This window comes from Bubalus bubalis, chromosome 4 (genome assembly GCF_019923935.1).
Source record: "Bubalus bubalis isolate 160015118507 breed Murrah chromosome 4, NDDB_SH_1, whole genome shotgun sequence".
Lineage (NCBI taxonomy): Eukaryota > Metazoa > Chordata > Mammalia > Artiodactyla > Bovidae > Bubalus > Bubalus bubalis.
This window is the reverse complement of record NC_059160.1, coordinates 54,560,259-54,583,944: the sequence shown is the minus strand read 5'-3', so window position 1 is coordinate 54,583,944 and position 23,686 is coordinate 54,560,259. Positions and strand designations below refer to the sequence as shown.

Genomic DNA, 23,686 nt, shown 5'->3' with positions numbered 1-23,686 from the left:
TTTCAGAATTGCCAATTGTAATTCATATTACTAGGCTCAGAAATAGACTTTGAGCATATTTTTAAGTAGTGGAACATTCTCTGTGATATTCACATTCCTTCTTATCATGTAAGAATAAATAATAGAATCAAGGATGTGCTACACAGGCCTCTAAAATATGTAGATGTGTCTTTAATGGTAGCTGCTCTGCCAATACCCATTAGAAGGTAAATGTGGACTTAGAGGCAGGCAACTCTGGTCATTGTCAGATGTGGTTGTTTTAGTTTGGAATTCTGATTTAATTATACTGTGGAAGAATTTAATCTTAAAATCATTTCATTCAATATTTTGGCAATACCATAGGAAGAAAGCATACCTATTTATTCTTATCAATAAGAATACTTGTTTTAGATATAGATTTTCTAAATTGAATTGTTAATCTGTAGTTTTCACATATTTTGGTACAGTATTTCAAAGTATATTTTCAAACACAATAGCCTATAGCTTTTGGCAATTCATTGTTACTGTTTTTTAAATCCTTTGCTGCCTTTGGAAGTTTTCTTGAACAGCAATTGACCAACAGGTAAATATATATTGCTAAAGAGATTTAATCCTGGATGTTAACTACACAAAATTTTTGCATGCACACACATGGTGATATTTGTCACATTCGTGATACAGATCACAGATCAGTGTCTGACTCCTAAGATGCTGCCTTTTAGAGGTACTAGAGTCAAGTGAACATCCTTTTTCATGTTTCCTCTAAGTCAGATGAAGGCTTGTGAGATGAAATGCTTCATCACAGTTATTTAAGAAGATTTAGCTAAATTTGGTGCATTCATTTAAGAGATAAAACCATTAGAAGAAAAATTAACACTTCAGATTACATTCCAGAAGTTAAGGTTTGATTATAAGAAAATGGGTAGCTTATTATATAGGGTTCTATCGTAATGTTTCTTTACTGTTTAATAGGAAAATAAATTTTGTTTTCTTAATAAAGTGTTTCTTTCCTCTACCCTAAAGATACCCATCCTAGAAATAAAATTGAAGATCTTACCAGTTCTTGGAGTAGTAGGTGGAGCAATATTTTCCTGTTCAAATTATTTCCATGTTATCCTCCATGGTGGTGTTGGCAAGAATGGATCCACTATAGCAGTAAGACATTAATTTCATCATCATTCAGTATTAATTTTATGATAAATTTTCTTAACACCCAGCTATAGAGATACTAAAAATATGATGAATTTTAAAAATAGGGAAGGAAACTAAGTATCTTAAAGGAATCCTTTTTAGGCACATAATACAAAAAGGCATTTTTGAAACAGTCCAGACTGATTTTACAGCATTTTCCCTCTTTCTATACAGTCTTTCTTCGAGTAGGCTTTGGTGACATTCCATGTAATCATCTGCTGTCTATTGTACATAATTAAGGGCTGCCATTTGTTTTCTTCCTTGTGCCTGGCCCTGATATAGGAGAGGAGGAGGCAAGAGTGAGTTCCTGATTGAATGTCAGGAAAGCAGTCCAAAGTCATGGTTTCACATATGGGGCAATTTATTATGCATGAAGTAAATTCAATTGAAATTTCATCACTGAAATATATTTTTAAAACTACCCTAATATTTTAAAAGGTAAAAACTTCAGCCTCAGGTCTTGAGTGGGTACACCTTGCATTTGTTGTGTTATTTACACTTTGCTCATCTATAATTCTTCTGTATTTATTCATATTTGTTTTAAAAAAAAACTCCTTCAGTACTTTTGCAGAGAAAAGAGGCAGAAAGAATTCTGCTCAGTTTTTAAACATATAGTATCTATGTTTTTTTTAAAAAGTGTCATCTTCAAGGTAGTTGAACATTATGAACTTATTCCAGTGATACCATCTTCTATCAAAACATATTTGGAATGCCTTTAAGCTATAGTTCATTCTCTTTAATTTGCTGTAGTTCAGAATTTCTGTCCTGTAAGGATGGGTTTGATTTTGAGAAAAATCAAAGTCACTTGAAGGCAGACCTAATAAATAAGAGGAGTAAAAACCTGAAATATGGCATTTTTACTTAAAAAAAAAAACACCTCATTCTTTTAAATGACATATACTGGCTCTTAAAACAATTTGAAAGGAATCATAATTCATATATTATCGACCTTTATGAATATATTTTATATACATAAGTCAAAGGCAAAGTATAGAACTCAGATACATAAGTTCTGATATATTTGGAAAAATTAATTGGTTGTTTTTTGAGGTGTTTTGTCAGTTGACTTCAGAATTGTTTTAGAAATGTTAGAATACTCTGCATAAAGGGCTTAAGAGTACTTGTTGCTTGACCATGGATGATAAAATAGAGCACTAGCTGGAAAGTGAGTTCCACTAAAAATGATAAACTTAGCGAGGATCAGTGTCCATTTTAGAGAATATTTTACTAAGAAATAATTGATTAAATATTTGAAGGGAGACAAGAAATCAAACACTATTTCTAAGAAGTGGTTGATTTCAAATTCTTGAACCAGTGGTTTTTCAGTGTTTTTTTTAGCAGCAGATTTCCCTGAATAAAATTAACAGATAAAAGCACCATTTTAAGGGCTTCCCCTGGTGGCTCAGTGGTAAAGAATCTGCCTGCCAATGCAGGAGACACAGGTTCGATCCCTGGTCCAGGAAGATCCCATGTGCTGAAGTACAGCTAAGTCCGTGTGCCACAATTGACCCTGTGCTCTAGAGCATGGGAGCTACAACTACTGAAGCCCACACTCGAGAGCCCGTGCTCTGCAACAGGAGAAGCCACCACAATGAGAAGCCTGTACAGCACAGCTAGAGAGTAGCCCCCACGCCCCGCAACTAGAGAAAAGCCCACACAGCAACAAAGAACCCAGCACAGTCAAAATAAATTATTTTAAAGCAGCATTTTAATAGCATAAATATTTATAACATTACTATATAGTATTTTATTGACATGACTTTAAAATATTCATAATATTAGTGTAAGTTCTAACTTATTACATATAAACTTAATAAAGAATAAGGCAGTTTTAATAGATACATTTAAATTGATGGTTATGTATTTAGTAAGCCTTAATATCAAATTTATTACAGTATTTTGTTCAGAATAAGCAATCCTGAAAGAATCCCGATTCATATAGATAAAAATATAATGGGTTCAGTTGTACAATGCTACATAAGAGGGCACTTGTGGTCTAAATGTAAAAGGCAGGGCAAGGTGGGATGTTGGTATAGTGAGTGACTAAAGTCCTCCTAATCAATGATTAAGATATTGTATAAAAGTGGCAGGTTAAGCTTTATTTCAGTATCTCACAAAAATAGGTTAACTTGGCAACTGGCCTGTTGATGACCTTTAACATGGTAAAATTTAGTATAAGATAAATGATGTCATTTTTTTAGTGATTATTAGCTTAAAATGTATATTCATATAAAATTGGAATGAAACATCTGTAGCACTGTATTACCTCTTTGTAATCCTTGGTAGGGTTCTGTAGAAGTTTGAAAAGCACAGCTAAGGTCTATATACTCCTTTAGGCCATATACCATCATACTCTTCTCTAGGTCTTTAGTTCCTAACACAAAGTAGATGCTCAGAAAATATTTGCAGTGTAATAAATGCATTGTTAAAATGTGGTGCTGATTTTCTGCTTTATCCCTTAGGGTACCAGTGTCTTATCACCTGGACTCCACATAGGAATAATTATTATACTGGCAATAATGATTTATAAAAAGTCAGCAACTAATTTGTTTGAAAAGCATCCTTGTCTTTATACCCTAATGTTTGGATGTGTCTTTGCTAAAGTCTCACAGAAATTGGTGGTAAGAAATTCTTTTAATTTATGATTCATGGTATAAATAATGTATTTGTTCCTCAAACACAAAACTGGAAACTCTTTCATATAATGGGTAGGTTTTTTGTGGTGGTATCACAATAAATAGTTAGCTATTTGTGCTCCAAGTAATACTGTAAATGAATGTTTTATTCAGAGACAAGACTCCTTAGTGTAAGTTCTCTTAATTATTTGTTTTAACAATTATTATCAGTTATAACCTTCTGATATCAAGGAATTTAAATATTGGAAACTTTAACAAGCTACCTAGTCCTGAATTTGAGAGATTTTAGATTCAATATTCCCATATCAAATGTGAGATTAAATGGTCTCTTTGGTGGTGGTGGTGGTGATGGTTTAGTTACTAAGTTGTGTCCAACTCTTGTTGATACCATGGACTGTAGCCTGCCAGGCTCCCCTCTGTCCATGAAATTTCCCAGGGAAGAATACTGGAGTCTGTAGCCATTCCCTCTCCAGGGGATCTTTCAGACCCAGGAATCAAACCTAGGTCTCCTGCATTGCAGGCAGATTCTTTACTGACTGAGCTATGAGGGCAGCCCAAATGGCCTTTTTATCTTTATCTTAACAGTAAATTAAAGATTTAGTTATTTCTATCCTGAAAATAAAACATTTAAAATTTAATAGTGAAATTCTTTTTTTTACTTTTTTTATAGATAGCTCACATGACCAAAAGTGAACTGTATCTTCAAGACACTGTCTTTATTGGCCCAGGTCTTTTATTTTTAGACCAGTACTTTAATAATTTTGTAGACGAATATATTGTTCTATGGATAGCAATGGTAAGTACCTTTTTGCTAAGATTTTTTATTTATTTTCAACAAATGTCAGATAATACTATGCTTAAGAGTCATTTCAGTGAGGTATTAGGTAGCCCTAACTTTCTAATCTATTAAACATTTCTGAACATTTAAAATTATTTCTTTAAAGTTCCTTTTATATTGTGTTTGAATATGGCCCACATATACATAAAGATACAGTTCCAACAATGTAAATCCTTAAAAACAAAACTGTGTGCCTTAAAAAAAAATAGTACCAGAAAACAGTACAAGTGGCCTGAGGTGACCTCTAAAAATGGTACACTATTCATTCGACCCAGAAAACCCCACAAAATCATGCAGATCAAGAGGTTCAAATCTTCGTGTTCACTTTAAGAACACTCGTGAAACTGCCCAGGCCATAAAGGGTATGCATATCCGACAAGCCACCAAGTATCTGACAGATGTCACTTTAAAGAGGCAACGTGTGCCATTCCGTCGTTACAATGATGGAGTTGGTAGGTGTGTACAGGCCAAACAGTGGGGCTGGATGCAGGGTTGGTGGCCCAGAAAGAGTGGTGAATTTTTACTGCACATGCTTAAAAATGCAGAGAGTAATAATGCTGAACTTAAGGGTTTAGATGTAGATTCTCTGGTCATTAAGCACATCCAGGTGAACAAAGTCCCCAAGATGCAGCGCAGGACTTACAAGAGCTCACGATTGGATCAATCCCTACATGAGCTCTCCCTGCCACACTGAGATGATCCTTACTGAAAAAGAACAGATTGTTCCTAGACCAGAAGAGGAGGCTGCACAGGAGAAAAAGATATCCCAGAAGAAACTGAAGAAACAAAAACTTACGGCCTGGGAATAATTGCCGCAAAAAATAAATGCAAATAAAAGTAAAAAAAAAAGTACAAAATTGTCAAAAATCACTTCACTCTCTGGCAAAGCTTTACAAACATGAATTAGTGTCTTATTTAATCCAGGTTATTAGAATTACTCTGAACTTATAGCAGATAACAGGTAAATTAAATGGAATTTGGGTTAGCAGAGGGCACTACTTCATCAAGAAATGTAAGCTAATACTGAGGAAACAGAACAGACAGTACAACCAAGTACAGGATTCCAGGACCATTTGTGCTAGAAGTAAGCAACCATATATATGTGTATGGCCCTTGAGGATAGTGCAAAATTTATATTAATAATGATGATTCTTATCAAGCAAATTCAATTCTCATAGCTTGCATCCTGCTTAAAAAAGTGATATAGATAATACATAATTTCTATTTAAAAATTATAAAATATAGTATTATGGTGCATAAGAAAGCAGCTTTAGCCATCTAAGGAAAAGAAAATCATTGTTTCTAACATTATAATCACAAGTAAATAAAGGAGGCAATTTTAACATTTTAAAAAATTTTACTGAGACATTTATGGCTAGGCTTCAATTAGTGCTATTTCTGGACAATTTTGCCTCATTTTTCCCTACCTCCAGACCTCACTAGACTTCGTCAAATTGTTAGAGATATACAAAAATTAATATTAAAGTGAGCTAAAAGAAACATTGAACCTTTTGATAATTTGAATGATCTCACACTATTTACTAGAGAGAGGTGTTTTTTAAAACCTATCTGTTCTGTGCATGGATCAATGGGGTACATGTGATCATCCTTTATTCTAGGTTTTATTGTATACTTTTTTGGAGTAAATTAATAATATCTGTTCAGAAGTCTTCCATTCTTCAAATGGTGGTGAGATACAAATCTTAATCCTTGAAAGGTTCTCAGGCAATATTCTAAAAAATGTTTGAAAGAATGATTTCTTTTAAATTACTATCCACTATAAATATTATTAGTGCTACAAAACAATCTAAATTTAAGAAATAGGGGGTGATTTTTCAAAGTATCTGAAAATTCAATGTAGGGTTCCTTTTGGTGAACTTAAATAAGTATTACCAAATAGAATGAGTGTAATTAAAATATCAGGTGTTAAAAATTTAAGCACCTAACTTGTAATGAGTGAGTTGGCCTGGTTTTACATCAGTGGTGGAGATTATGCTAAGGAAGTTAAATTCAATGTAGGGTTCCTTTTGGTGAACTTAAATAAGTATTACCAAATATAATGAGTATAATTAAAGTATCAGGTGGTAAAAATTCAAGCACCTAACTTGTAATGAGTGAGGTGGCCTAGTTTTACATCAGTGGTGGAGATTATGCTAAGGAAGTTTAATTCAGTTTAATTGTGGTTAACACTTTGTAAACCACAATTAAAAACAAGCAAACAAACAGCAGGTGGACCAAAACCAACATATTGTGCCCTTTGGCATCCTTAAGAGAAAAGGTTCTTGCTTCAGAAAGAGAAAAGTCAGATGGAGTTTTTCAAGTAAATAAGATTTTCCTCTTATCAGTGAGAATTTTCTACCAACAGAGCCATGAGGCTCCTTTCTATGAAAGGAAGCATTTGCCCCCAGTCTGGGAAAGTTCTTAAATGTGTGCCTTCCTCCTTAATTTTGTAAAGAACACAATTTTTGTATGCCTTCCCTCAACTATGGTGTCTTTTCCAGGCCTTTACTGTCTTACAACTACTTTCACAGGAATAAGGAATAAGAAAAGTATATGATGGAATGATTTCAATTCTAATGACTGACAGCCCCTTCTAGTAGAAAACTGGTGGCTTTGTTGCACAGCAGAAAACTGAAAGAATGTGGAGTCAGAAGACTTGAGTTCTGTTGTTTTTCAGCTTTTGTAATTTAGTCAAGACCTTTTATCACTCTGAGCTCAGTTTCTGAATCTGTGAAATACCCTGCATATTCCAGAGGACTACAGTGAGGGCCAAATACAAACTATAAAATGTAATATTTTTGATGAAGAATTTTTGGCTAAGGTTTGAGATTAGGGGGTGGAGGACAGAAAAAAATAGCTACTTCAGAAAAGATAGACCATAATCCATTTTATATTTTCTTTTTTGTTTCTAAAGGTCATTTCTTCACTTGATATGATGAGGTACTTTAGTGCTTTGTGCCTGCAAATTTCAAGACACCTTCATCTAAGTATCTTCAAGACTTCATGTCATCAAGCACCTGAACAGGTTCACAAGCATATTGACTAATATCCCAAGGAAAAGAGGAGAAGCAGTTAGGGGAACCTATGAGTGAAGGAATCCCTCTTTGCAGGAGGCTAGTATATTATCAAATAAGGTTATATTTTAATATAAAAATTAAGTCCTGTAGATCCATTGTATCTTAGTTGCAAAGCCCTCATTATCAACATTTCTTATCAAGGTATTATCAGAGTAATACAACCTATAAATTAATTCTAAACAAAACCAAAGAAGGAAATTTCAATTTTCTAAGTATAAGAAAGTGAACCACTACAGTTCTAAAGAGCAATCTGTTTGTCTCAGAAATCCTTATCAGACAGTTGGGGTTTTCTCTGCCAAAGGATTACATAAAAATTCAGTAAAGAGGATTTTAGCCATCTTGAGGGAGATGGTTACTTTGATTGCTAAGAATTGATAAATGAGTTCATAATATTGCGTAAGTGCATAGACTTGTAATTGAGTCAAATGTAAGCATCTTTACAGTGAGAGCCAATTATTCCTTGATATTCTAAGTTTCATTGTCACAAAAAAGTGGATATTAAACATGTCCATTTGTGAAAAATAAAAACAGTAGCCTAAGCACAATTGACATATAAGAAAATCAGTAATTTATGAAACCATGACAAAAGTATCTTTCCTTTAGAATATCAGCTAAAGCTACTTCAAGTACACTTTCACTCAAGATAAAATGGGGATAAAATAAGTATCTTTTATTCAGTCACTAAGTACATTAAATATTGATTCTTATCTTTCCACTCTCAAAATGTTTCTATTGCTCATTATGAATAATAGAACTGTCATATGGTTCTTTGGTAACCCAGATCCTCAATTCTCATCTTACCTGTTTGTAATTTTTATCTAACAGTTCTGTAGACCATAAGCCATATGTTGAAAACATTTCTTTAAAAAAGAAATAATGAACATGTACTGTATCTTAAGCAATAAAAAGGCATGTTGTAAAAAGAGCAAAAGTTGATATTCCTTAAAAGGAAATATGTTAAGTACAATGAATATACTCTGGAGTACTTATTTTGCTTCTAAAACAATTGGTAAATTCAGTATGAACAGCTTAATTTGAATAGTACTTAAAATTTATATTCCAACATGTACTTTGGCTTAAAAGGGAAATCCTTTACAAAATGCAAAAATTTAGGAAGTAAACTGTCCCTAATGTCAGATATTTGTTAATGATGGAGGACTAATTTCTTCCAATATAACTGATCACAGAAGAAGAGAATCAGTATGTATTTGTGTTTTAAAATTTGGAAAACCTAAAATAAAGGTGGATTATGAGACAAAAATTAGAATTTTAAATATGGAGAAACAAGACAAAGTCACTCTTCTCTCCTTCTATTGGGCATATTGTTTTGAATAACTCAGGGAAAGTATTTTCAGCAAAAAATAGTAAGTTTAACCCAAATATTTAAAATTTATTTTGCTGAAACAATATTTATTAAGTGTTCAATATGTTTTTCTCTGTTTAAAAAGTGTACATTTTAAAATACCAGGTATAAGAATTAACTGTTAGTTTGGAAATGAATGTAAAAACTTCCATATATTTACTGAATATTGAAACTGGAAAACAAAACATTCTATGTAATTTATAGTTAAAGACCGATGTGAAGTACTTAAACCATAAGTAATTAGGTATGTTAATGAAATGCTGTTAATCCTTACTAAGGGCATATGTCATTTAATTATGGACTGAGCCCAGTTAAATGGCATTTTGATGTCATTGTAGAAGTGACATTCAAAAATCCATGCCTTAAAACAGTATTTATATATCCTGTTTGGTTTTTTAAAATGGATTTTAGCAGTTTAATTTATTCCAGAAGGGAAACTTAAGTTGCTTTTAATAAGTTTTATAAGTCAATAGAATGTATTTTTTGAAATCTTATTTTATTAGAATTGGCAGTGTAACTTCATGAATATGCACGAAAGGATGTACATATAATAGATTTTGTGTTTTTTTCCCTTAAATAAGAACATTAACCATCTATACTTGTGTTTTCTACCTTTTGGAAGTGATACAAATACACGAAGCCAAAACTTGCAATTAAATCATTTTTATTGCTAAAAGTTAAATGACAAATGTTAGAAAAATTCACTATTGCTATATTATCACTAGCACTATTAAAGAGCTGAAGCAAAGTGGTACATATAATTTAGGGATTGCTGCTCCTCACAAAAGTTCATATTTGGAGGTAAACAAAAAGAATGGTCTTGCAATGATTAATACTATATAATATTTTAAACCAGAATCTTAAATCACTCTCACAACTTATTAGCTAATGTTATAATTGTATCATGTTACTTAGGTTCAAGTTCTTCCTTCAAAGAGTCATCAGAATAACATGGATTGAAGAGACTTTCGGACACTTGCCATCTCTTGCTGCTGCTGTTACATGAGAGAAGATATTAAACACTGGTTTAATTTTTAGATAAGTGTTAATACATATTTCAGCAAATAAAATATTTCAATGCTTACATTAATACTTTCTTTTACAGTTCTGAATAACAACTTACAGTTTCCATCATAATTTTTTTTTGCAACAAAGCCATTTCTTTTTTAAGTTCATTTTGTGCACCAGTAAGTAGATTTTCATGATTCTTCTCCAAGTCCTCCATACTCTAAAACACAAAAAGCTAGGTCAGTTACAAACCACCACTTTTCATCTCAGTTTCAAAACTTATGCAGTTAATTTTCAAAAGTAGGAACTTTTTAATATTCAACAACGCACATTATTTATCTCAAATAAAAATATTCTAATACATGAAAACCAAAATATCCACTAAAGGAATAGAAAATATCATCATAAATCAAATATTATTAAAGGAGTTACAACAGTGGTGTACCTTCTCACTGGAAGAAATAAACAAAAAATAACAAAATTTTATAAAAGGAATAGAAGCACAACTTGCTGTAGCTATGTAGTAGAAAATGGGGATTAATTCCAATTTAGTTGCCAAAAGAATAAGATTGAAAAGGTAAGGGAAAAGAAGTTAAAAGTATTCTAGGGCAAGAGCATCAACAACAGCACCAAAGTGCAGAGTTCAGAGAAAGCAATTATGTGAAAGGGTGGAAGTAAAGGATGAATGTAGTAACTGAAGCATAAAAAAAGGATCATATTATTGGGGGGTGGGAGTAAATCTTGAATACTTAAGAATTCAGTATGAGAATCTACTGACAGTTTTTCAGGAGGGAAAAGATAATGTTTTCAGAAGACAGTATGGCAGACCCATGAAGGATGGGTTGGTAAACAGAAAAATCAGTTAAGGGTTTTTATAGTATAAGCAAAGAATAACAAGGTTCTGAACTAGGGCAGTAGCAGTGGTGAAGAATAAGGGAAATGGAGGTGTCAAATATAGTACTAAAGTTTCTACACCAAGTGATAATGTCCAGTGATAGCATTTAGCACTTAAATAAAATATAATGAATTCAGAATGGAAAATAGTTAAGAATTTAAAATGTGTAAGCAAAATGTTTTCCCCTTAAACTGAGAAAAAATTATATTCTACTTCCACATATAAACTATATTTTATAAGAATGTATTATGTTAACAAATACAACAAACCTTTATGAACTGCTCATATAATTGTCTAATTGTTTTCAGTCTTTGGCTCTGAACAATTCTAGATTGTTGAAAAACCTTTTGTTGCTGTCGAAACAGATTCTGCAAATGTAAAAGAAAAAATTATGTAATAACTATTTGGGTAAAATTTAGGAAAAAATAATTCTATGTTAAAAGGAACAGTTTTTAAATCAGTATTTTTCAGATTTTATCTTAACATTTACTGTGAGTTTAGATAATGTGTTTACCACTTACATACAATAATAATCCAGCTAGTCACTGAATAGGAAATCTCAACAGTGCTCAAAACATGTCTTAATTCTTCTTGAGTTCTATGTAAACACAGATGATCCTTCCAATTTTGCTGATCTTTCAATTTCTTGGCCTGTTTTCAACCAATGGTTTTTGCCCTTCACCCTACTTTATCTATTACTTACAGACTCATAACCTAGATTTTGTCATTACCAATAACTATAACCTCTACATAGTATTAATAGCAAACTTCATATTAACAAAGTGTTAGGTAGGAAGCAAACACCAACAGCTTTTATATATGGTATGTGCCTGTACTTATGGTTTACCATTCAGCAGAACCAAGCTCACAGCCAGCAACAGGTAATGGAACCTGACTGAGTTCCATGAGTGTACTACAAGGCCAGGCTCTCCACTTCTACTTGAAACTTGGTTATAATAGATTAATTATAAAGCTACAAAGCTAAGCATAATACTAACAGCAAGTTTTTCTTCTTGTTCCTCAGCTTTCTGCATATCCATATCCCACTGCTGGAACAAAGTCAGAAACTGCTGAGAATATTCTTGGTTAAGCTTCTGCCTGTAAAACATAATATTATTATATTTCATATCAATGTGGAGCAACTATCAAAACAAAATTGATTTGATGTAATTATTCTATAATAAAAGAGAAAGTATCAAATTTCCAGATGTGAAATCAAGAAGTATGACTTATGCTGATTCCAGAAATATATATTTTCCTAACCAACTAACAGAAAAACCCTCAAAATCCTCTCATGCACTTTAGCTCTTGAAAACTAGTGGAGTTTTATTATATATATACATTTTCCCAGAAAAGTCCATTTTATCTCCAAGCAATTTACTTTTCATTTTCTCCTACTGAATACAGGTTATGATATGATAGATTCACTGAAGTTACTATAGAAGATTTTCAAATAGAAATATTTCACTTAATTTTCCCCCATTTTGGTACAATGATTTTGTACAAAAGAATAGTTAATTCAGCTAAAATATACAAATTGTTTATAATATATAAGGTGATCATTTTATATATTGTTAAATAGTTAACTGTTATAAGACCAATGGTTTACATGACACTTTTTATTCAGCTAGCGTATTTTTAAAATGAAAATAAATTACTTTTATTGTTTAAAAAAAGTCTCAATCATTATTTAAAAGGGGAAAGAGGTCACCTTTATTGATTTCTAGGAAATGTATTTCAAGTCTGTGAAGAAATAAAGTTATAGGACTAAAAGACTTAGAGGAAAATCAAATATAATTTTTACTAGAAATCCCAATAAATTGAAGATGATAATACTTCTGATAATTTGTACCCATGAGTAGTAAGGAATGATACAAATGTTGTGGCAGTGAAAAAAACCAACAACTTTACCTTTGCTGTTGTTGGATTTTCCAAACATTTTCAAGTTTCTGGTTACTGGTTTTGAGAGAAGCCTTGGTATACATTTCTAGTCTCTTTCTCTTGGCAAGAAGAGACTTGTTAATATCAGCTATAATGAAAATAGATATTCATTAAATTTAATGTGAAAGTATGTTATTTATTCCCACATATTCAAATAAATATGGATAAAGCTGGTTCAAGAATTTTGAAGATATTTAAAAAAAATACACATACTATCAAAAAGCATGATTAGTTGCTTGCTTTTTTTCCTGAGAAAAATTTTAGTTATTGGTATCTCAATTCTTATTTTCTTAACTAGAGATAATTATAATTTAGAGATGATTAAAATGAGCTAATAACTGAAAAAAAAGGTCTCAAGGACAGACTTTAATTTTTTCATAAGAAGACACTAATAAAGACTAAATTTAGAACTCATTATATAAAACACAAAACTTTTTTAAAAGCCTAAAAAGAATAAAAACAGTTAAAATGTTTTTAAAAACATAGTGATACTATTAAATATATTTTTTACTAAGAGAGACAAAGCATAGGAAAATCTTAATTTAAGTAGGTATCTAAATAAATTCATTCAGGAACTCTTAAATATGTCCATGGAGCTTTTTACAGGCCATTTTTTGCCAATAAGTACTGCATTTCATAAAAATTTTAATACTTCTAATAATTCTTTGCTAAACACATGCATATGGATCTACTGTCAATAGTCATTTTCAGCAACCATGATGAGGTTACCTATACTATCCGATATTTGGTATTTCCAAGTGAAAGTGAAAGTCAGTCAGTCGTGTTCAACTCTTTGCGGCCCTGTGGACTATACAGTCCATGGAATCATGGAATTCTCTAGGCCAGAATGCTGGAGTGGGTAGCCTTTCCCTTCTTCAGGGGATCTTCCCAACCCAAGGATCGAACCCAGGTCTCCTGCATGACAGGTGAATTCTTTACTAGCTGAGCCAGAAGGGATTTCCAATATCCATCTCCAATAATACATTTATAAGGTCAAGTATTTTGCTACTACCAAATAAGGCAAAGCTTTAAAAAAATATTTGATTGTATGAATGATCTATAGAGAAGAGCCAAATATTTACTCTTTTTTCAGAATACTATCCCCAATATAGTTAATGTAACTAATATTTGACATACAATTTAATGATTTTTTTATCTGATTATACATCTCTTTGGAGAAGGAAATGGCAAACCACTCCAGTATCCTTGCCTAGAAAACCCCATGGACAGAGGAGCCTGGCAGGCTGCATGCAGTCCATGGGGTCACAAAGAGTTGGGCGTGACTGAGCGACTAACACTTTCACATTTTCATACATCTCTTACTAGCAACACTGTCTTTAATTCTCAATTACATAGTTTGATAATGTAAAAATAACAATAAAGTTATTTTAAAGGTTTCAGTTTACATTGCATTTAGTAAAGAACACAAGAATGTCATAGAAAATAACAGAGAAAATGAAAAACTGACACAGATATGCGTGTGTTTGCATCACTTAGTCAATGAAAGTCATACAAAGAGGGATATTTTTCCCATCCATTTTTGTTCTAAAATTCCATAATCTATTAAACCTACACATGTATAAAGTAACAAGATCATTCCTAACCCATTGTTAGTACCATTCTCTTTTCACATCAACAAATGGAAAAGGTTAATAAGGAAATCTATGAAGCTGAATCACATATATCTGTGCAAAATCTTACATATAAGAACAAAGCATTAAAAAAGTCTTACAGTCCACTGATTATTATTTACTATTATACAAGTTATATGGTTTAAAACAATGTTGAACACATATATCTCCTAAAACATACCTCCAAATCTTTCCAGCATATTCTGTACTTCACCCCTATGAAAAAATTACATCAGAAAAGTTTTAAGGATCCATAAAATATTTATTGTTTTGGAAGGAATATCACATACCCAGTATTTTACATGCAATACTCATGGGACAACCAAATAGATGGTTCTTAAAGTCTAACAGGTGAAAATTGTTTTGACCATATTACCCCATATCTTCAACTGCTGCAGAAGTCCTTTTCTTCCCTTGTTTCTCAAGTGTTGGGGTCTTCTCTGCATGACAATAAAAAAAAATTTGAAATTAAGTGTGTTATTTTGGTAATTTTTTAATGGTATCATATCTTAATTTTGAGGGTTTGTGCTTTTTTTAAGCTTTCTGCCAAGACAAGTTTTTAAAGCAGATTTATAAACGCAATACTTTCTCTGCAGGTTTGTTGTATTGTTGTTTAGTTGCTAAGTCATGTCCAACTCTTGTGATCCCATGGACTGCAGCCTACCAGGCTCCTCTGCTCATGGTATTTTCCAGGCAAGAATTATGGAGTGGGTTGCCATTTCTTTCTCCAGGGGATCTTCTCCTGACCCAGAGATCAAGCCCTCCTACATTGGCAGGCAGATTCTTTACCACTGAGCCACCGGGGGAAGCTGCCTCTATGTAGGTTGCTGCTGCTGCTGCTAAGTTGCTTCAGTCATGTCCGACTCTGTGCGACCCCAGAGATGGCAGCCCACTAGGCTGTTCTGTCCCTGGGATTCTCCAGGCAAGAACACTGGAGTGGGTTGCCATTTCCTTCTCCAATGGATGAAAGTGAAAAGTGAAAGTGAAGTCGCTCAGTCGCGCTGGACTCTTAGCGACCCCATGGACTGCAGCCTACCAGGTTAGATGGAATTAAATCAGGATCCAAGACCATTTTATACAAACAATTTTGCAAGTCTTCCTGTGTTAATGTCATAATAATCTCTGTACTATTTATCAGACATCAGGTGAAAGATGCTATAGAAGCTTCACTAGCCCCCAAGCAGAAACATGAAATACATGAAAATGCAGGACGTGGTCAGTAAACGTTAGGTTTACTGTACCTTCAATGGCATCCTCCTCTGAACCACTCAGATCTTTTTTGTCTTCTTGCTCAAATTCATAGGTTCTTATAGCCTGATCCCCCACGGATGGTTTTGCAGACTTCCCGGAATGTTTTCTTCCAGAGGGCACCATTTTTCAATGCTTTCTGATTTAAAAAACAAACAAAAAAAAACACGAAAAAAACCCTTCTGAATCCAAAGACACTATTTAAACAGACTGGCAAATTTCAAAATGAGAGACATCAAATAAAGATAATTGAATTCCACTTTAGGATTCTCTTCATTTACTTTGTTGGAGCAAAAGTTAACAAGATAATGACAACACTGCCCCTGACTCCTGGGGTGCCTTAATGGAGAGTTCTCCTCTGAGGATGGGGAGGGCGGCAGAATTCTAGATCCGCTTTTGCCAGCTTCTGGCTAAATAAATTGAGGCCCATCTAGATTTTGCATTTCAGTCACAGAGTGAAATCATCGACTGACAGAATCAACCACGACCCCACCCCAAACTGCCAGCAACAGAAATACAAAATAAAATCCGCAGAAAAACACATCCAGTAAGAATTCCACGACCCAGGCCTCGAGGACCAGTGAAGGGGAGCCCTGAGTTAATCTAAATGGTTTCTGTGGATTAGCGGCGGGGGCAGGGGGGAGACGCGTGTGCACGGAGACTAAAGCCCACCCTCTTCGCCTGCGGTCAACCTGTCCACCCGCCACGTTCAACCCAAGTTGCCCAACCTGGGCCTTCCCGCCCGCTCCCCGCCATTGACAGCTCTGCCCACTAAGAGCTTTAAGGCCTTCAAATTCCTGTCAGAGGCTACCGGGAGAGCCAGCAGGAAAATTTTACCTCGTCAAGAGTAGCCCCTGGCTCAGACTCCCACGCAGGACAAACGCTTCCCTCCTCACGCCCGAAAAACACCACAATGGCCGAGGACCGCAGTTAATGTCTCTGGACAGGCGTACCCTCCACTCCCGCTGCCCAAGTACCTTACCTGAAGTGTACACTTAGCAGCCGCGACACTCCTCTAAGGAAACTCCGAATTCCGGCGGGAGAAAAGCCAGCCTCGCCTCCCAGGAGCGTCGCTGATTGGCTGGCTGGAAGGCGCATGCTTACAGTGGCCCCGGGGCTCCGCCCCCTGAGATGACGAACTCGGTGAGGCTGCTGACCCTGAGTGCGTTCAGAGCGGCAATTTGTGGCTAGTAAAAAGGAGGCGTGGCGCTTTCCAGTAGCTTTTTGTAATTTAAGTTAAAAATTTTCAGAATATTTTAATAAAATGGCGAAAGAACAAGTAAATTATGAAATGTGAAGAACATACGTCTTAATTTGCAAAGTAGAATTTTACCAGAACCCATTGAATCGTCTCAGGAAGTCCTTTCCATCCCACTCACACCCTCATTTTCTACTCAGAGGTTTTTTAAAAACTTACCTTAAATTCTGTGTGAATCATTGGACCCTCCCATTTTCTAAGTTTTCTTACCACATATATGTGCCCATAAACAACCCTTCTAGGTTTTGTTCGTGTTGCTGCTGCTGCTGCTAAGTCGCTTCAGTCGTGTCCGACTCTGTGCGACCCCAGAGATGGCGGCCCACCAGGCTCCCCCGTCCCTGGGATTCTCCAGGCAAGAACACTGGAGTGGCTTGCCATTTCCTTCTCCAGTGCATGAAAGTGAAAAGTGAAAGTAAAGTCGCTCAGTCGTGTCCAGACTCTTAGCGACCCCATGGACTGCAGCCTACCAGGCTCCTCCGTCCATGGGATTTTCCAGGCAAGAGTACTGGAGTGGGGTGCCATTGCCTTCTCCTTGTTCGTGTTGGCATAGTACAAAAATTGTACCATATTCTATAGTTTTCAGTCACTCGCTTTTTTACTTAACATTGTCACTAAGAGAATCTAGATGATTATACCTAACCAAAGTTCTTTCATTTTCACTGCTGCGTAATACCCCATTGTGCCTCTATTCCACAATTTATTAGTTTATTTTCTTGTCTGTGGACTTGTGGGTTGTTTTCAGACTACAGCCTATATAAACAACGCTACTATGAATATTCTAATCTGTGTATATGCTAAAGTTTTTACAGAGGATCTGGGTGTGAAGTTGTTTGGTAATAGGCTAGATGAAATAAGGCCAAATTGGTTTCCAATTTATACTCCCACCAACAGAATGAGTTTCCATTGTTCAATGTACTCATCATCAGTTGGTATAGTCAGATTTCTTAATTTTGCCATTCTCAGAGGTGTAAAATGATATTTCTTTAGGCTCTTCTTTTGTATTTCTCCAATCACTCATAAGATTAAGCTCTTGTTATGCTTATTGGCCATTTGCATTTCCTTTATCCTAAAATATCTATTTGAGTTTCCTGCTCATTTTTCAATTGGGTTATGTGTTTCCTATTGATTCGTAACTTTTTATATATTGGGTGAGTGTTAATAAACATTTGTAACTGCTTTCTGTATCTTTTATCCTGAAGCCATAAAAAAACAAAAGTTTGAAGGCCTTATTTTTCATTTTTAAGCCTTTATTCATACGGAATTTTTGTGCCTGACTGGTAGGATCCAATTACTTTGCCTCACTCCTCACTGTGGAAACCAATTTACTGAATAGTGCATCCTTTCCCTCTAACAGCTACATCATCTGTCAAGTTTCCATACGTCCTTGAGTCCGCTTCTCTAGCCAGTTCCACTGGATCAGTTTGCCTATCTCTGTGCCATCATTCTAGCTTTATTAAAGGTTTGGCATCTAACAGGGCAAGTCACACCTAATTTTTTTCTTCAGGAGAATCCTGTGTATTCTTGAACTTTGCTTTTCAAGCAAGTTTTATAATCAGTTTTCCAAGTTCCAGGAAAAAACAAAACCAAACAACTTATTGGATTTTAATTGGAATGGGAATAAATCTGTAGATCAATTTAGAGAGAACTGAATCTTTCTATTCTTTTTTTTTTTTAATTTTATTTTATTTTTAAACTTTACATAACTGTATTAGTTTTGCCAAATATCAAAATGAATCCGCCACAGGTATACATGTGTTCCCCATCCTGAACCCTCCTCCCTCCTCCCTCCCCATTCCATCCCTCTGGGTCGTCCCAGTGCACCAGCCCCAAGCATCCAGTATCGTGCATCGAACCTGGACTGGCAACTCATTTCATACATGATATTTTACATGTTTCAATGCCATTCTCCCAAATCTTCCCACCCTCTCCCTCTCTCACAGAGTCCATAAGACTGTTCTATACATCAGTGTCTCTTTTGCTGTCTCGTACACAGGGTTATTGTTACCATCTTTCTAAATTCCACATATATGCGTTAGTATACTGTATTGGTGTTTTTCTTTCTGGCTTACTTCACTCTGTATAATAGGCTCCAGTTTCATCCACCTCATTAGAACTGATTCAAATGTATTCTTTTTAATGGCTGAATAATACTCCATTGTGTATATGTACCATAGCTTTCTTATCCATTCATCTGCTGATGGACATCTAGGTTGCTTCCATGTCCTGGCTATTATAAACAGTGCTGCGATGAACATTGGGGTACACGTGTCTCTTTCCCTTCTGGTTTCCTCAGGGTATTTGCCCAGCAGTGGGATTGCTGGATCATAAGGCAGGTCTATTTCCAGTTTTTTAAGGAATCTCCACACTGTTCTCCATAGTGGCTGTACTAGTTTGCATTCCCACCAACAGTGTAAGAGGGTTCCCTTTTCTCCACACCCTCTCCAGCATTTATTGCTTGTAGACTTTTGGATCGCAGCCATTCTGACTGGTGTGAAATGGTACCTCATAGTGGTTTTGGTTTGCATTTCTCTGATAATGAGTGATGTTGAGCATCTTTTCGTGTGTTTGTTAGCCATCTGTATGTCTTCTTTGGAGAAATGTCTATTTAGTTCTTTGGCCCATTTTTTGATTGGGAGAATCTTTCTATTCTTGAATGTAGCATATTTTCCATTTATTTAGAATGTCTTAATATAATTCAATAAAGTTAAATTTTTTTCTCTGTGCACAGTTTTCACTTTTATTGAATTTTTTATACATAACTTATTTGTCTCTATTTTGCTCTAATTGTTCAGTTGCTCAGTCGTGTCTGACTCTTTGCGACCCCGTGGACTGCAGCCTGCCAAGCTTCCCTGTTTTTCACCACCTTCCAGAGCTTGCTCAAACTCATGTCAATTGAGTCAGTGATGCCATCCAACCATCTCGTCCTCTGTTGTCCCCTTCTCCTCCTGCCTTCAGTACTTCCCAGCATCTAATATCCAACTGATTTCTGACATGGGTCTTATTTCTTTTAAAATCTGCACTTTAAAAGTTTATTTATCTGTTTTATACAACACTGTTCCAGAAAGGGATTAAGGTGGCTTAAAAGACTCCATAAAATACACGAAGGAATTAGTAATAGAAGAACCAGGAATGAAGCATATGCAAAATGCATATACAATCCTACTCCTTTACTCTGGGTGAACCGACCACAGATTTGGCTCTAAGGTTTTTAGCAGGCAGTCAGAAAAAGAAACTTAATTACATCATTTGCAGTATCCAAAAAAACAAAATAAACCAATTACTCACGCAAAGCAGTGTTATTCCTAATATTAAGACAGAGAAAAATTTCTCTTGAGAGGGTTTATAAAGAGGTCAGTGAATGATGTAATTAATAATCAGTGTTCTCAGTAGCAACCTGATGGGAGACCAAAAATTAATTTCATAGGGTTCTTTCTTCAATACAGGCTGATGGCATCACATCACATCAACTCTTTCTTTTTTCTTCAGGGAAAGCAATTTTATCATGACTCCATAGAAGTCCTGAAGCCCTAAAATTCTATTCAACACTTTCTGAATAGGTATGTTTATTCTTCTAGGCAGAGCAAACATAGTTTATAAAATGCACGCAAGTTAGGAATCATTTCTTTAGACAATTGAGAGAATTAGACTACAAATCATCCATGCTATTCAGATACTTATGTTTTTTCTTAACAGCCAAGCTTTTTTTTTTTTTGCCTCTGCAAAAGGAACCTTTCTTGTTTCCATTTGGTGCCAGGCTAGGGTGAAGGTTTCAGAGTGGTTAAAAAGTTGCCTCCTGGCTGGAGGCAGTGGCTCTGGCAGAGATTTTGGGACGGGGAAGGCAGAGGGGTCCCGCCAAGGCCACCAGATTCCGGAGATGCCTAGTCGCGCTGGCAGGAGAGCCTCGGGAAGAGATACTCGCCCAGCCCGGCCTGGGAACGGCCAGCCTGCACAGGTTGGTTAAGTGGATGTCCATCTTGACGAGCTTCTTGACGAGCTCCTCCTCCAGGAAGTGGTGCTCCAGGAACTCGGAGAGCTGGGCGTCTGCGTTCGCAGAACCCAGGACGTGTAGATCCTAGAGAGAGCCTGGTTCGGGCCCTTCTCGGGGGCCGTGGCGGCCTCCGTGGCTTCCAGGGCGGTGCTCCACTCCTCCGGGGCCCGCACCTGCCGGTCCTGGACCAGGGCGCGGCCACCCCACTGCTTCCGCGCCTTAAGGAAAAGCTCGGCACCCTTGCACTTCTCTTCGGCCAACATCCAAAAGAATCGGCCCACACCTTCCAGAGCCACCTCGTTGCCTTCCAAGTAGAAGCTCCAAGAGGTAGGTGGACAAGGCCCAGAGGTGTGGCTGATGGTGGCCTCCTCCTTGGTGGAAGAATTGCGCCGGATCTGGGTGCTCACAGTTAGTTAGCGGTGAGGGCTTCTCTCCAGTGTGTTGTGAAGCTGGTCCTGGAAGCAGGGGATATGGGCTTATTATTCTATCCAGCATCTTGTTAACCGCCTATGTTACTTTTAATGATTTGTCTGTAGAGTCGGGGCTCCTATCTGTGAATAGTGACTTTTTTGTTTCTTTCTAGTTTTTAAGCTCCCCCCCCCCCCACTTTCTGCTTGTATTGATTAGGCTCTTCAGTAGAAAGATGAATAAAAGTATCAATATTAGACATCCTTCCTAATTTTAAAGGGCATATTTCTAAAGTTTCTATTAACAATGATGCTACCAAAACCTACGTTAAATCCATTTCACCTGCCATCACTAATCAAGGTCGTTTTGAGACTCGCAGGTCTTCTTGGCTACACTTATCCCAAACAGTAAGGTGTCTGCCCAAGTTGTTTTCAGGAATTTGGAGTCAGCTGGGTATAGTTTGAGCTGAGCTGGATAAGTCTGGACCACTGACCTGTCAACTAGGCATTCAAGAGTGGTTGCTTGGTGACATTTTTGACATCAGAGGAGTGAAAACTCTACCCTTAAAACTTGCTGAGGCCTGTAGCCTAGTTAACAGATGCTCAGAATGGCAGATTCTATACCTCTTTCCAGTCATCTTTCTCCACACTCCCCACACCTTGGACTGCCCTGCGTTTTTATTCTTTATCCCATAAATAACTGAGCTCCTTGCCTTGGGGAGGCAGAGTTGAGACTGGTTTTCCTGTCTCATAGCTTGGCTATCTTGTGTATAAATTCTCTCTTGGCTGCAAATCTCGGCATCTCAGTGTTTTGTCCTGCTGGACTTCAGGCAAGACAAACCTTGTTCAGTAACAGTACTGTTTGTGTGACTTTGGTAGTTGCCCTTTTTGAAAGCTTAGTTTCTATTTTCAGTTGCTAAGAGCTTTCTTGCTTATCTATCACTTTGTTTTTTAAAATCATGAGTGTTGGATTTTATTAAATTATTTTTCTAAATCTATTAAAATGATCCTTTTAATTGGTAATGTGATAAACAAAATGTATATATAGTTTTCTAAGGTTAAACCAAATTTACATTCCTGTGATAAACCCAAGTTGATCATGAGGTGCTAACTTTTTTAAGCACATTACTATATTTGGGTTGTTCAGTGTTTTGTGTCCGTTTTCATGACTAAGGTTGGCCTGTGATTTTCTCTTGTCCGTGCTTCTGCTCAGTCGTCTCTGACTCTGTGACCCTTTGGAGTGTAGCTTGCCAGTCTCCTCTGTCCATAGGATTTTCCAGGCAAGAATACTGGAGTGGGTTGCCATTTTCTCCTCCAGGGGATCTTCCCTACCCAGGGATCAAATCCACATCTCCTGTGTTTCCTGCATTGCAGGCAGATTCTTTACCACTGAGCCATCCGGGAAGTTTGTAATTAAGACTGTGCACAAAGCTTGCTGCCTCTTCAGGTCTTTGCTTAAATGTCACTGTTCATCTCAATAAGGCCTCTCTGCCCTCATTTTTAGATATTGTAATTGTAAACTCTGCATTGTAATTCCTCTTCTTTCCCTAGACCTCTTTCCCAGGTACTTTTGTTAGGCACTTATCTCTTTTTAATGTAATAGTATATAGTTTGATAGTTTACTTAATTGTTGGCATCTAGTCCCATCACTTCATGGCAAATAGATGGGGAAACAGTGGCTGACTTTATTTTTCTGGGCTCCAAAATCACTGCAGATGGTGATTGCAGCCATGAAATTAAAAGACACTCCTTGGAAGGAAAGTTATGATCAACCTAGACAGCATATTAAAAAGCAGAGACATTACTTTGCCAACAAAGGTCCGTCTAGTCAAGTCAATGGTTTTTCCAGTGGTCATGTATGGATGTGAGAGTTGGACTATAAAGAAAGCTGAGCATTGAAGAATTGATGCTTTTGAACTGTGGTGTTGGAGAAGACTCTTGAGAGTCCCTTGGACTGCAAGGAGATCCAACCAGTCCATCCTAAAGGAGATCAGTCCTGAGTGTTCATTGGGAGGACTGATGTTGAAGCTGAAACTCCAATACTTTGGCCACCTGATGCGAAGAGCTGAGTCATTTGAAAAGACCCTGATGCTGGGAAAGATTGAGGGCAGGAGGAGAAGGGGATGAGAGAGGATGAGATGGTTGGATGGCATCACTGACTCAATGTACATGGGTTTGGGTGAACTCCGGGAGTGGTGATGGACAGGGAGGCCTGGCGTGCTGCGG

General features: G+C 36.1%; 2 protein-coding genes and 1 pseudogene across 4 annotated transcripts in view; 2 read left to right on the top strand and 1 right to left on the bottom strand.

Annotated features, from left to right (window-relative positions):
• Positions 1–10,174, top strand: part of CHPT1 (choline phosphotransferase 1) — a 30,409-nt gene extending 20,235 nt beyond the window's left edge. The window contains exons 5-9 of one of the 2 annotated variants that reach the window (XM_025283631.2): positions 1,003–1,134; positions 3,633–3,791; positions 4,477–4,602; positions 7,559–7,669; positions 10,000–10,174. In XM_025283631.2, coding sequence (XP_025139416.1) covers positions 1,003–1,134; positions 3,633–3,791; positions 4,477–4,602; positions 7,559–7,669; positions 10,000–10,044 — 573 coding nt within the window. In that variant the 3' untranslated portion in view covers positions 10,045–10,174. Of the gene's footprint in view, positions 1–1,002; positions 1,135–3,632; positions 3,792–4,476; positions 4,603–7,558; positions 7,758–9,999 lie in introns of both variants that reach the window. The other variant, XR_003108793.3, reaches the window with a different exon arrangement.
• On the top strand, positions 4,610–7,552 carry LOC102389482 (annotated as a pseudogene).
• Positions 9,732–16,938, bottom strand: SYCP3 (synaptonemal complex protein 3). Of its 2 annotated transcripts, none has more exons than XM_025283633.3 (9): positions 16,790–16,938; positions 15,801–15,946; positions 14,936–14,999; positions 14,741–14,775; positions 12,899–13,016; positions 11,986–12,085; positions 11,257–11,355; positions 10,208–10,312; positions 9,732–10,079 (listed from the first exon to the last, which is right to left on the bottom strand). In XM_025283633.3, the coding sequence occupies exons 2-9, from the start codon at positions 15,931–15,933 to the stop codon at positions 10,026–10,028; spliced, it is 708 nt and encodes a 235-aa protein (XP_025139418.1). In that variant the 5' UTR covers positions 15,934–15,946; positions 16,790–16,938; the 3' UTR covers positions 9,732–10,025. The 2 variants fall into 2 exon arrangements, with proteins under 2 accessions (XP_025139418.1, XP_044797367.1); XM_044941432.2 differs by lacking the exon at positions 16,790–16,938 and adding an exon at positions 16,645–16,783.
• Between the last annotated feature and the right edge of the window lie 6,748 nt (positions 16,939–23,686).